At 32.3% G+C, this 14998-nt stretch overlaps 1 protein-coding gene across 1 annotated transcript in view; it reads right to left on the bottom strand.

Annotated features, from left to right (window-relative positions):
* The window catches only part of LOC105620131 (DENN domain-containing protein 1B), a 75714-nt gene that overhangs the window by 24694 nt on the left and 36022 nt on the right, over window positions 1–14998 (bottom strand). Inside the window, 1 exon segment of the mRNA XM_012201639.1 lies at window positions 3196–3325. Coding sequence (XP_012057029.1) covers window positions 3196–3325 — 130 coding nt within the window.

Raw genomic sequence — 14998 nt, 5'->3', positions numbered from 1 at the left:
GTGCCATTGATCGAAACAAGTGATAGTCAGAGGGAGCAATGTCTGGAGAATACGGCGAGTGGGGAGGACTTCCCATTTCAACGTTTCCAAGTATGTCTTGACCACTTTCGCAACATGGGATCAAGCATTGTCATGCTGCAAAATCACTTTATCGTGTCTCTCGTTGTATTGCGGCTGTTTGTCTTTCAATGCTCAGCTCAAATGCATCAATTGCATTCGATACCGATCGCCTGTGATTGTTTCAGTCGGTTTTAACAGTTCATAATACACTACGTCGAGCTGGTCCCATCCAATACAGAGCATGACCTTGGACGTCAAAATCACCGTTCTTGAAGCGTTGAAACCACTCACGACACGTTCTTTCACTAATAGTGGCCTCACCATAAGTATTTTGAGAGCGTTCAATGAGCCTCAGCCGCAGATTTCTTCATATTGAAGCAAAAAATTAAAATCTCCCGCAAATGACGAGAATTTTGGCTCGTAAACTGACATTTTCAATCGAGAATAACTTTATGATGCAGACACAAATCAACTAATGTTTCTATGGGATTATGTTGACAAATGCCCAAGTTTATTGTATGACGTTTATCATCTATTTATTTCGATCACCACTTACCGCTAAAGCCATCTATAGGAAAACGGCGGAAGCAAAGTTATACACCTAATATTATTAACATGAATTTTTGGCTAATACATTTTTAAATTCATAATTTTTTATTACATAATGCTCCATAAATAAATATGCACTTGTAAAGCTATAATAATATCTTATATATTATCAAAAAATTACAATTTTTTTCTCTGAGTTACCATCTCTATTGATAATCAAATTTTGATGATACACTGAAATTACAATTTAAAAAAAAAATCGAATATTATTGAGTTTTAAATGCATACATACCGATAAACACGTCTACTAAACTATAATCATAAAATGACAATAGTAAATAGTTTTTTACTTTCAGTTTTTTACTCTTAATCACTTCAAAATTAACAAGGATGTGAGGATGTCGGTCTTTAATAGTATCTCATCAGTGATTGCATTAACTACTGTAATTTCATGTTTTTTTGTAGGTATAGTAAACATTGAATGCTTTATTATTAAACTGATTTTTTTATCAAACACTTTGTATCAAAAAGTTTTTTGGATTGCTGATTATGAAATTTGAAGTTATTTTAAATTATATTTATAAATTAATTTATATTTATATTATTATAGTTATTATAATTATCATTATAATTATTGTATAACGATTTTTTAAATCACTAAATTGGATACTATTTTAAATGTTTAAATTTCGACTTTAAATTCGTAATCACCGACCCAAAAATTTTTTGATGCAGTATCAAAAAAATTAGTCCAATAAAGCATACGGTGCTTACCTACTAAAGAACGTGGAATATGTTAATACAATTTATTTCTATAGTAAATATTTGATCATTTTGGAAAATATATATGTATGCGTTTCTGTAAATTTTTTCATGACGAAATCGAATCTATTGCCTATACAGCACAAAAGAATTGCAAAATGATTGCAATGTCTCATTGGAATATTGTAATATTACAAATAGATTGCGCAATTTATATATTAATATTTGCAACATTAGTTGCTTTCTTTTACACACAAGTGAAACTAAGTCTGAAGTGAGCTGAGTATTTTATACTCAGATTAATGACATCATTATTTGTTTTCTTTGGTAATAAGTTATCCAATGACGACACAGTTTCATAACTTCACTTTTAAAGTGAGTTTACGAGGCTCACTATAAAGCATATAGTCTCGATCTTGTGCAGATTATAGACAAAAAAAAATCTTACTTGTCAGAAGAAACGCGTATTCAATTGAGTTATGAGAAATATCTGAGAATCGGTGTAAATGGAAAACAACTATTGTTGCAATTCATAGAGTGCATCATAAAAATGTGCACCTTCAGCAAGATGCTGTAATGTCGTAGAAATGTTGAGCGCAATATATTTACATCTATTATTAAAAATAATTCTTTTATTATTATCGAATATAATTTGAAATACAATTTATGATGTAAATAAAAAAAATGCAGAAAAAGAATGTAGATATATTTTACACTTTTTCGCAAATATATTTTACACTTTATAGATACGCCTATTTTGCACATATTCTTAACTAGTAAAATGGAAATAATAAGAAACTTCATACATTCTATTTCATTTTCTTTGCTATATTCAAAGAATTTTTTAAATCCATATTCTAAAAAATATAAGAGTTGATTATAAGATTTGAAAAATCTTGTCGCACGGCGGTAACAAATATAATTTCAATGAACACTATAATTTCTAATAGCTCTCGTACATATTAGACGCGGAAACATTTGCCGCGCGGCAAAATGCGGCGCAATAATTAATAAACTTACAGCTCCTAACATGTTCATTAGTTACCGTGTCGCATTTTATGGTTTCCGCGTCCAGTGTGTAGAAATCATAAATTAATGGAAATAATTAACAATCACATAACGTGTAATTGACGTATGTTTCCACATGTGACAGTTCATTACTCAAAAGCTAAAATGTTTTTTAATATCTCTGTAACAATGCTGCAAGATTTGTAAAATCTTGTGCCGTAATATGTATTATATATATATATATATATATATATATATATTACAATTCCTAATATCTACAATATTGCATATTATAACGCAATATTGTAACATTTCTACAATGTTATTGTAAGTTTCTGTGCTGTATGAATGGCAAAATTAACGAATATCCTCACGTTTCAAAGTTATTGTAATCTGAAGATGCCAAAAAATGATCTTTTTTGCATTTTTAGAATACCTCAAAATCCTGTCGTGATAAACAATTTTTGTGATGGCTAAATTCAAATTCAGCGCAAAAAATTATGTCGGAAATCACTCTTACATCTTAATATAGGAATGGTTTCCAACATAATTTTTCTGAATCCAAATTTAGCCACAAAAATCAATCTTCGTAGACCTATGTAATTTATTAATGAAAAAATTGGCGTTGGATTAAATTTGCTTGCATTGTTAAATATTCTTTGCTACAGTTAAGAAATGAAAGAGTGAAAATATGAAATTATATAAAAAAATAAAGATACAACACTTCAATTTTTTTCGTTTTCAATAATATTATTCAAATTTTTGTGCAAATCATATAGTAATGTATAAGTATTGTAAAAGCTATGAAAAACTTACTGTCTTATCCATAACTGGAATATTTGGAAATATCACATCTTGAAGTTCGTGCATAAGATCTATATTTATACGCTCCAATGGAGAATCGGATTCTTCAGGAGAACTAGGGCTTAAAGGTGAATACTGTTTTCTGTAATAAAAATATATGTAATAAATAAATGCAGTTACAGTCAATTACAGTAGTTTACAGTAAAAAAAATTACTTCAAACCGGACTAAGTATTTCTTATAAATTTTTGAATACTGAAAACGATGCTATGAATAAAAAATTTCAATGTCAGGTTTTCAAATAATAATTGGGGTTCAAATGTTCAAAAATGGTATTTTTAACGATATTTGACTTTTTTTTTATCAAAGTCACATCAATTTGTAAACTGAAACCTATTTCATTGCCTACTTTTGTAACTTATCTTGAGAGCTCTCCAAAATACTATTCAAAACACTATATATAAAATACTTTTTCATTTCATTAAATATTATTTGAACTAGAAGGCTGGAAAGTTACCATACTATCAGCATTAGAGCATTATCTAAGATATCCAATAGATGATTAACACCTTTAAATGTTATTCAAGATCATGACTTTCATAACATTTGATAAAATCAAAATCGTTATTCTTGGTATTTTCATTTTTACTTTTTAGCGTAAATACCCTTCATAACAATGGCGCCACAAGATTATATAGAGATTTTAGATAGGATTAAGTTGCACTTTTTATACTCAATGCACTTTTAGTTCTGTTACACATCTAGATAGATCCTATATAGTTTATGTTCTTTTTTACGATCGCATTTTGTTGCGCCTTATATATTCTCTCTTCGTTCTACAAGAATAAAGACTTTGGATATTACATTAATTCTTTCGTCGAACATTATACGGGCACATATTCCTATAACCTGGTAATCCCGACGATTCAAGAAATACAAGAGTACATTCGTTTTTAGTGCGCGTGCTCTGAAGAACGGTGTTGAAATGGTGAAGAAATAAATGGATAGTAAGCAGTACGTTGAAATCTGGATATTCTTACAATCCAGCAAAGGCCTACGCAAGAACAATGAACGTAGTACATTCTCCAAAGGGATACATCAATCGAGGCAATCAACTCGGCGATGAAGGCGAGATTACGAGACAAGCAAAGACGAACCTCATAAGCCGATATTCATAGTCGAGTCTTAAGACGCTAATACAGCCTTCTGATTTCGTGACTTCTTAAGATGGTCTTGAATATAAAATCTGACTATGAATATCGACCATAGAGTTAGAGAACAATGATATACAAAAGTACAATAAGAGGTTTAATCCTTTATTTTGAAGAAAAAAACGAGCAGTACGATCCAGGTACAACTTCCGAAAATTGTTTTTCGGAAATAGTGAACACGGAGAGACAAGTTAAACTCTTAGAATCGCAGAACCAGCATGCATCGGATGAACTCGTATTTCCTTTCCACGCGTATCAAACGCGACCGAGACATCGCGTACCGAAGCTACACGGAATATAGAGTAAAATTACGTAAATTTTAACCCAGAAGTAATGTATATTACGTGTATATATCGGACGTAGTTTGAGATCGCGGAGAGCAAATTCTTAGAACGAAATATTTCCGAATCGGAAAAATTTGCCGCATTAATATCCAACCTGGATGATGTTTATGACAGCTTGAGCAATGTAATTGCCGGACTTTCTTCCGCAAATCGTCACTCTAAGCATTACTGATCGAACATTATTCTTTAACGCGAGGACAAGAATTACGGAAATTACTATCCGATTTATCAGTCAAAGATAGTAAATCCTCCCGGTATTTGCGGAAATGCAGTCAGTCACCCATTAAGGAAGATTTGACGATGAAAATCTAAAAATACTCTTTCTCGAGTATTTATCTAGCGATATGCGAATGACGCTACAAGTAGTTCTCGACAATATAGATTGCGCATTGGCAGCAGTAGCGGACAAAATAATGGAATATTGACCATCAGATGACGGTCAAGAAATAGCAATTCAAAAGCCAAAAGATGACATCGTCAAAAAGTTCGGGGAGATCACAAAGTGATTAGATCAAATGCAAGCGCATTTCGAATCAAAATCGCGATCAAGCCCGCGTTCACGTTCGCGTTCAAGATCATCTAATTCCTCGCGCAATCTCGCAGAAAAATTTGTTTTTACTATCGATGATTTAGAGAAAAGGCAAAGAAATGTGTCGAACTGGACACAAAAAAAATAAGTTCTACAAACGACAGAAAACTAATACAGTCGTCATTGGTTTCGACGATAATAGACGGCACGCCGACGCGTTCCTCCCGCCGACTATTTATTATGGACAAAGTATTGGACTTCGTTTCCTTGATTTAAATCGGATGTTTCGGTCATCTCACCATGTCCTTCGGATTCGATTAAAAGCGCGCAAAGGTATATTATATGCCGCGAACGGGCATATCAAGACTTTCGGAAAACGTGTAATGTCTTTAGATCTCGGACTACGTTGATCAATTCACTGCGTCTGCTTCATCGCTCGAGTGCCGTATGCGATTCTGGGAGCCGATGTTCTATACCAGTATAATCTCAAACCCAATCTCCGTTTAAAAAGGTTTGAAGATGCGGAGATAAGACTGAGTGTCAAAGTGAGAATTGACGAAGTCCCTTGTTTAGGGATAATCTAGATTCGATAAAACTATTCCTATAGCTGACATTTTTGCTCAATTCCCAGAAATCAGAAAACCCGTCGTCATCGCTAAACCTCATCATTCCGTTACACATCAGATAAAACCGTTTGTACAGCCAGTTTACGAAAAACTATGGCGTCGATATCCGGATAAGCTGAAAGCGAAAACATAATTCCAATTTGCTAGAGCAAGGTTATTACCGATCATCAAAAAGTCAATGGGCCAGTCTTCTACGTATGATCAAAAAGAAGAATAACAGTTGGCGTCCGTGCGGCGATTATCATCGTTTAAATGCACAAACATTACCCGACAGATATCCGACAGATATCGCGCACATTCAAGATTTTTCATCGATTCTGCATAGAAAAACAATTTTTTTTGTCTACTAATAGACTTAGCCAGACTTAGAGCTTATCACTAGATACAATACAATTGCAGATGCAGATATCCCCAAAACTGCCATCACAATGCTCTTCGATTTATTTGAATTTTTAGTGATGCCTTTTGGACTCAGGAATGCAGCGTAAACTTTCCAGCGTAAACTTATCAACTAGGTGCTGATAGGTCTCGATTTTGTTTTCGCCTATATCGATAATATTCTCATCGCATCCTTATTCGTGCAGGAGTACAGACAACATTTTAAGATAGTCTTCGGCCGAGGGATCATGAAGTATCCATTAACATCGAAATGTAAATTCCAGGCAGAGTCGGTAGAATTTCTTGGATTCCAGATTTTTAGTAAAGAATCAGCACCATTATTCAGCAAAATCAAAGCCATATTCAGCTATAAAAGACCAGAGACAGTTCAAAAACTTCGCAGATTTTTAGGGACAGTCAATTTTTATCATCGGTGCATCCCGAACGCGGCATCAACACAAATACCTAAACGAGTATTTCAAAGACTCTGAGAAGAAAGATAAAAGGCTCATCAATTGGACAGCCGAGGCTATCAAAGCTTTCGATAAAGTAAAACGAGACTTGACAACATTATTAGTTCCAAATATCAAAATGCGGTTGATGACTGTCAGGCAATGGAAGCTGTGCTGAAATAAATCACTGACTTCATTAACTGAGAGTCTTTCTACTAAAAAAAGTTCTCACCAACGCAGGTAAACTATAACACTTACGATAGAGAATTAACAGCAATTTATGCCATACAATTTTTTAGACCTTGGATCGAAGGTTACAGAGATATTGAAGATGATCATGGTCAGAATGGATCACAAGGCACTGACGTATGCATTTTTGCAGAAATCGGACAAGGCAACTTTGCCAATTCAACCTAATTAGCCAATTCACTACGAAGATCACATAGTATATTTAAGGGCAAGAGAATACAGTAACTGATTTTCTTTCCAGGATAAATGCACTTAGACTTCTTTCAATCATCAATTTCGAAGAACTATCAAAAGCACAGCTGGAATGCGAGGAACTTATAGGAATTTTACAGGAGAACCAGATGTCGCTTAAATTTCAGAAACTTACTTTTAGAGCATCAAGCACTTTATTGCGACTTTTCAGTTCACGATATACGCCCCTATGTCCCCAAATTATTTCGATGTAAAGTACACTTTTCACAACCTCAACCATCTAAGCCGGGAAAATCACTACAAAACTGATCGGATAACGCTATATATGGCCATCTATGAGAAAAAACATCAGAAAGCTAAGACTGCTGTCTGTAGTGTCAACATGCTAAAATAGGACGTCACGTTTTAAAACCAGAGACTTTTCAACACACTGATTTACGTTTTGATCATATTCATATCATTGGATCAATGATTTCCTGTGATGAATATACTTATTGTCTCACCATGATAGACAGATTTTCGACAGGTGACCAAAAGCTATATCCAGGAACTATCATCAGGAATCAAGTAGCAAAAGCCTTTTTCATTCATTGGATCTCTCGTTTTGGATCATCAAAATTAATTACGGATCAAGGATCGGAATTCGAGAGTAAACTTTTTATAGCGCTAGTCAAATTAGTAGTCTAGGACTAATAGAACGCTGGCATCATACTTTAAAAACAGCGATTAAGTGCCACGCTAATTGGAACTGGATTGAGATACTTCCCATCACATTCTGAGGACGTGTTTCAAAGAGGACATCAAAGCTTCACTATACTTTATACTTTGTATAAAGAATACTTGTACGTACTTGCAACATTGAGAGTACTAGAGAATTTTTCCCACAGGAAGACGTATCAAATTCTAATTCTAATATCTTCCTTGAAGATTTTTGAGTACACATGCGAACACTCAAACCTCCAGCTTTTCATGACCGTAAGAAAATCTTTTGTTTTAAGATTTTGTTTAAAGATTTATACTCATATTTTTGTTCGATAGGAAAATATTCGCAAAGAGACATTGAACAATTCATACTCAGGCTTGTACCGCGTTGTCGGAAAGATTAATGACTGACTATTTATTATCGAAATTATCGAGCAAGTAACATACAATTGAGCGGCTCAAACTTGCTCATCAAGCAGAAGAAATTCTTGTTACAAAAGATTCCCCATACTGATACAGAATGGCCCATTTAAAATTTGGAATTTAATTTGGCTCTAAAAAAAACGCATGAATATTTTTCAAAGTTTATGGCTTTATTGGAAAGGTAGTACATTGCCATTAAATATGAAATACAATTTCATTCAAATGACTTCCACGGCTAGTTGCAATATCCCATTCTATCAACCCAATTTTTCAGTACATTTTCCAGTACATCGATGGCAACTTTGATTTCATGTTTTAATTCTTGAATCGTTTCTGGCTGATTAGCGTAACACTCATCCTTGACGGTTCCCTATAAAAAATAATCCAGCGGAGTCAAATCGCAGCTGCAAGGCCTATTGACATTGGCATTTCGGCTGATTATGCAATTTTCAAAGACAGTGCGCAAAAGATCGATTGTAGCGTTGGCTGTGTGGCAAGGTGCGCCGTCCTGTTGAAACCAAATGTCGTCTGAGTCTTCCTCTTCAAATTTGGGAAGCAAGAATTCGTTTAGCATTGCGCAGTAGCCACAGCTCCTTGCTCATTTTCGAAGAAAAATGACCCAATGATACCGCCGGACCAAAAACCACACCAAACAGTCACTCATTGTGCATCAGCTTCTCCATGACGACGTGCGGATTCTTTGACTCCCAAATACGACAATTCTGCTTGTTCACATAGCCATCGAGATGAAAATGAGCTTCGTCAGAAAAAATGATTTTTCGGTAAAAATGCTCATCTTCAACCAAGCGTTGTTCAGCCCATTGGGCTGAACCAAAAACGCATCAGATGGTCATGCGGCTTCAATTCTTGCACTAATTGAACTTTATACGGCTTCATACCGAGGTCTTTATTCAAAATTCTTCTCAAAGAAGTGCGTGAAATGTTTAAGTTTTGAGAACGATGGCGAGTTGATATTGATGGTTGTTCAAGCACACTCTGAGCAACAGCAGCAATGTTTTCGGTTGACCTTACTGGACGAGCACGTGAATGAGTTGTTTTATCCAATAAGGATCCAGTTTGCCGAATTCGCTTCACAAATTGATCCACAAATTGATCCACAAACTGCGTTAAAGGCATTTCTTTTCTATAAAATTTTCCACGTAAATTTCTTACAGTTTGAGTTGAAGACTCACCACTTTGAAAGTAAGTTTCAATATTTCCCAATTTTGTTCAAGCATATAGCGACCCATTTCGTAAATGTTAAACAAAAAACTAAATTTCTGTACGTCATAAATGTTATTATGCCTTTCAAACTCAAAATAATCGGTAGTTGAAATTCCAAACGCTAGATGGCCCACTCGTAGAGAACACGATTCACAAGGAAAGGAACTCGGAATATAAAAAGGAGAAGACGAAGATTAACAGTCTTAATACAGTTCTCGGATTGACTTACGAGATTTTAAGATTGTAAGTATGTCAAATAAGGAAAAATTTAGTACCAATTTTATGGCGCGAAATAGGCCGATATTTATAGTCGATTCTTTCATTTAAGACTGTCTTAAGTACAGTCTTAAGATGTCATAAATCAATCTGAGGACTGAATTAGCATTTTAAGACATTATTTAAGACAGTTTTAAAATAAAAACGAACTATGAATATCGTTTTATTTTGCGTTTTACAGCTAGTAGCCCACTCACACTGCAAATCCATAGAGAGCAAGATTTAATTTTAATTTAATTAAAAAGACACTGTCCAACTGCACACACCATGTATGAAACGCAAGAAAGTGTATTTGGGCACAAACATGTTTGGTCGTTTACAATATCGCTGTTATGCACAATGCTTCATCTTATACATTTATCATGGTAATAGATTTTTGACAACTTATTATTCTGCGTCCCTATATGTATGGTCTGTGTATCGATAGCAAAGAAATTGTATATCTATGACTTTACTGACCCACTCATCCAAACCTTTTTACACTTTTTACATTCCTCGCCTTTCAAATAGTATACGACATATTCTAATTCGTATTTCGCAATTCGTGCCATCTCCTTGTACAATATAACATAGCGTCTCGAGTAGGCTCAGACAAAAAAAAGATTCAAACATAAGATGAATGTAATTAGGGTGCATGTCCTAATTAATGACCAAGCACGTATATTTATTGAAATTGCAAGGAATTTCTGCAATGCATATCGCCAATATTAATTTTTTAATGTTCCAATATCAAAGTAGTACATGTATATGCATTTTTATCAATTTCCTATTTTTATCTTATTAGTTGCAGTACATTTAATGTAGATGGATTGTGATTCAAGACAGGTGGCGTGTAATGGTCGCCACCTTGTAAATATCAGTGAAATCAGTGGATGAATTTTCATTTACGTAGATACAATTTACTTTAAAAAAAGTATACAAGAGGATTATTTGAATATAAATTAACGAAAAAGAAATTAACGGTAAGTACAAATATACGCAAAGCATATTGAATCAAATAATTGTGATGAACAACAATATGTACCGAAAAAAAAAAATACATGTCAAATTAATGTCCGACTAAATAAAATAACTTGAAAAAAAATGTGATTTTTATCATTTTCGTTAGGAAAAAATCTTATATTATTGTCTAATTTTAGCTTATATTTATATTAGTTTGTTTGGCAAATCATACCTTAAAAAGGTGCACATAATAATCTAAAGTAATGCCACTGAATTCATAGTCTTCATTGAGAAGGTTATTATTTGGGATGTTATAATTTTGGTACCAATATTAACTGGATTATTTCAATAATGTACATACAAAATTTTTGTACAAAAATTAACTTAAGTAAATGATAAATAAGTCATAAAAATATTACTAAAAACCCCATAAAATCATTTGATCATTTGTTCAATCATTTAGTGAAAAAAAAAAAAACATTCATTGTAAAATCAAGTCGTTTTTTTAATCATTCGTTTAAGAAAATCATTTTATCATTCATTTAACTCAATGTTAAAAAGTAAAAAAATAATGTATAATAGTGTTAAAATCTCAAAGTTCAATAAAAAAAATTTTTAATACCTTACTATTCAGTAGTAATTTATACTTACAGGATATATTTAAAGTTTCTATAATGAGAAAAGTGCGAAAAAAATGGACAGACAATGAGCTTCAGTCGGCACTCGCTGTTCTGATCAATCTGTTTCAAATGTCAGTAAGGAAAGTGGCATTCCAAAAACGATTTCTATACAAACTCAAAGGAAAGTCGCCAATAGGCAGCAGACATATACGCTTGCAGCAGATACATTGCAATTCCGATCACTAATCAGACTGTTAATATGAGGCACCAATCATTAACTGGGTCAAATACATAGTCACTAACTAGGACAAAGCAAAATCGAGTGGATATCGATGCTAATAGGTTACATGTAGCGATATGTTATTTTATGAATAAAAATGTATATAGTATTACAAGATTATAGTGATGATTTTCAATTGACAAATGATCTAGCTTTCCTATAATAATAAGAGTTTCAATTAAAAGCCAAGTTTTGTTAAATCTGATTCATTACTTTTACTAACCTTACTTGGTCGCTAATTGGTACATTCATCTTATTAAATATTCAATCTATTCGAATAGTTTGAAGTTTAAAAAAATGAGCATCTAATTCGAATATTTCGGACAGTTTGAACAGTTCGAATTTAAACAGTGACAGTATGAAATGTCAATTCGTTATGTTTCGTTATGAAGTTCAGACGATTCGGACAGTAAACAAAAGGATAATATATCTTGGAAACAAAAAGTTTTTTACGAGACTTCAATATATAAACATTTTGACAAAAATGTCAAAAAGAAAAAGTCGCGTATAAGAATATTTTATTAAATGTAATAATAATGAAGCCTAATGTAACTTTTGTAAAGAAATGTTCAAAACGCATTCATTTACAATTACATTGAATAGACACCTCGAAACAGTCCACAATATAATTGTAAATGCGTTTAAATACGTATTGTAATTGTAAATACGTATTGTAATTGTAAATGCGTATTGTAATTATAAATTGTAAATACGTATTGTAATTATAAATTGTAAATACGTATTGTAATTGTAAACGTTTTCGTTTAAATAGTAAGTCTTAATTCTAAATCTAATACGAATTTATTTAAGTTTAAGTTTTAATATATAAAAGTACATGAATGTACATGTAAATACAGTTCAGAAAATGAAACATATGTGTAATAATGTCACAATATATATAACTGAATGTAATTGAATGTACATATTAAATTTACATAAAATTTCTATATTTATTGATATCATCCTACAAATACCCATCTTGGCTATATTCAGGATGATTCTGAGGACTTGTGATATCTGAGTTCGAAATGTAATAATTCTGAATTTTCAGCTCTGAAGTGGGTCAAATAGTTCGAACATACATTCAGTCTGAACTATTTAATGTTCGAACTTGATTCGAACTGTCCGAACTGTCAAATCATCTGATATTTCCGAGCACTAGTCTCGAGTAACAACATTTGCTTGATACGAAAGTTTTAATCCTTTTTTATAACAAGTGTGATTAGCTATTTTAATGTATTTTTTTGTTTGTTGAGCCCAAATCCGTTGGCTAAATTGGAGGATGCGCATATCCAGTTAGACATATCCACTTACATCGATCAGTATAAATAATGATAGTATAAATAACGTATTCGATGTGCTACCTTTAAATAGTATTTATTACTATATTTATTATAATTATTATATTTATTATAATTATAGTATAATAATATATTATATTTATTATAATTATTATATTATTATATTATTATAATTATTATAATTATAGTCTGTTCTTTTTAGCTACAAAAAAAAGAGTTAAACTGTACAAGAAATGCAGCTAAAAAAAATTTACTCGAGTGAGTAAATCGAATTAAGATTGGGAAAGTTACTTTATAAGTTACATTTTAGCTTACCTTAAGTGTTTATTATAGAAATTAAGTACAAACAGTAATATAAATTGAAGCAAATGATTAAAATATAATATAAAAAATAAAATATCGAAACTTATTGTTCTCAATTTCTATAATAAAAAATAATTCATAAGTAAATTGTAAAGTAATTTTCCAAATATATTGAATATGCTAAAATATATTAATTTGTTTTGTAATTTATTGTAGTGTGTACCAATTTAGAGTTCATCAATAAAAAACAGATCTCAAATTTGGCGTAAGAGTCCCAATTGGATACAATTGCTAAGTGTGTCCAATTGGGACTCTTACGCCAAATTGTTAAAACGAGATATGTTCTCATCGGGTGAGCATCGAGTACACACGTTACGACACCAGCCACTCAGCAGCATTTAAACAGAAGCGAAACCTGTATCGGCTGCTGTGAGTGGCTGTGTTCAATCATAATGTGATTAATCGGGATTCTTCCGTTCTCATTGATCGTATGTACGAGTAACTGGAAAATTACTAGCCATTAGCCGATGCGAATGTATGTATTCAATTGGAATGTGCGCATCTAGGATCTTCTCAATTTGCCAAAGAATTCATGTATTCAACAAGTAAGAATACATAAAAAATGATTATTCATATCATGTAAAAAAGTTCAAAGGAGGATGTTAAAAAGGCGCCGATTTCTGCTCAAAAAGGTGAAACTACGCGGAATAGCGAATTTATATTCTTTTGGGCAAAAATCCGTTTTTATCCTTCAAAAAAAGAGTAGATTTTTTTTAGACCCAAAAAGATGTAAGAAATATTTTTTGTAGATTTCCTGAATATGATGAAATTATTAAAAAGTTCGTGACATCTGGGCAACACCCTGAAAAGTAAACAAGAATGTTGAAATTTTTTTAAATATATCATGTTCATGCTTAATTTTTAAGGTGTTCCTTATTGATCCCAAATTTTTATTAACATTCGTATTCAGGAAGTTAAAATATATAAAAAAAATATAAAAAACACTATTCCTTTTACTTATACTTTTTTGGGCAAAAATCGGTTTCAACATAATCCTTTGTCGGACAGTGTAATCAATAATTTTATAAAATTATATGAAAATTTTAAAACAAAATATGTTTTGCTAGAGGATTTGCAGGTTATCGTCATGTCATGGTCCATTGCTGATGTCAATGTTTCGTGAATTTTGTCGTTCCTTTTATTAAGCGAAGAAAGAACGCACTGATACTGATACGGATACCATGACATGATGATAACCCGCACTGATACTGATACGAATACCATGACATATAAACCTTCTAGCATCGTAGAAGTAAATATCCATAGAAGCCTCAAAAATATTGTTACACTCGCATCATATTAGCTGAATATTTCATTCGCGGATCACGAACGGATAACTCTCGAAAAAATAACTCCGGTCTTTTAAGAACGAGAAAGCTTTATTACAAAATGAACACGTATTAATATACAAAGAAAACCGCAACAGTATGAAATGACTTGACGCGCAAAAACGTCAGTTACAGTTCAAGTTCTCTTTATCCAAAACTCTCGATTGTTGCTTGTTCAATATATGTCGTCGCAGAGACAAAATACTTTCAACTTTCAAATCGATAATAGCAATCCGGTGGAACAGAATCGAAACCGCTAATCGTAACAATATTATCAAGTATTTTATATATTTAAATAATATGAAAAATTATATATTTTTAGTATAAGAATAAATTATAGTACTAAAACGAAGAAAAAATCAATACATGATTATTT

Source organism: Atta cephalotes (assembly GCF_000143395.1).
Source record: "Atta cephalotes unplaced genomic scaffold scaffold00024, whole genome shotgun sequence".
Lineage (NCBI taxonomy): Eukaryota > Metazoa > Arthropoda > Insecta > Hymenoptera > Formicidae > Atta > Atta cephalotes.
Note: the sequence above shows the minus strand (reverse complement) of the source record. Positions and strands in the feature narration are given on the sequence as shown.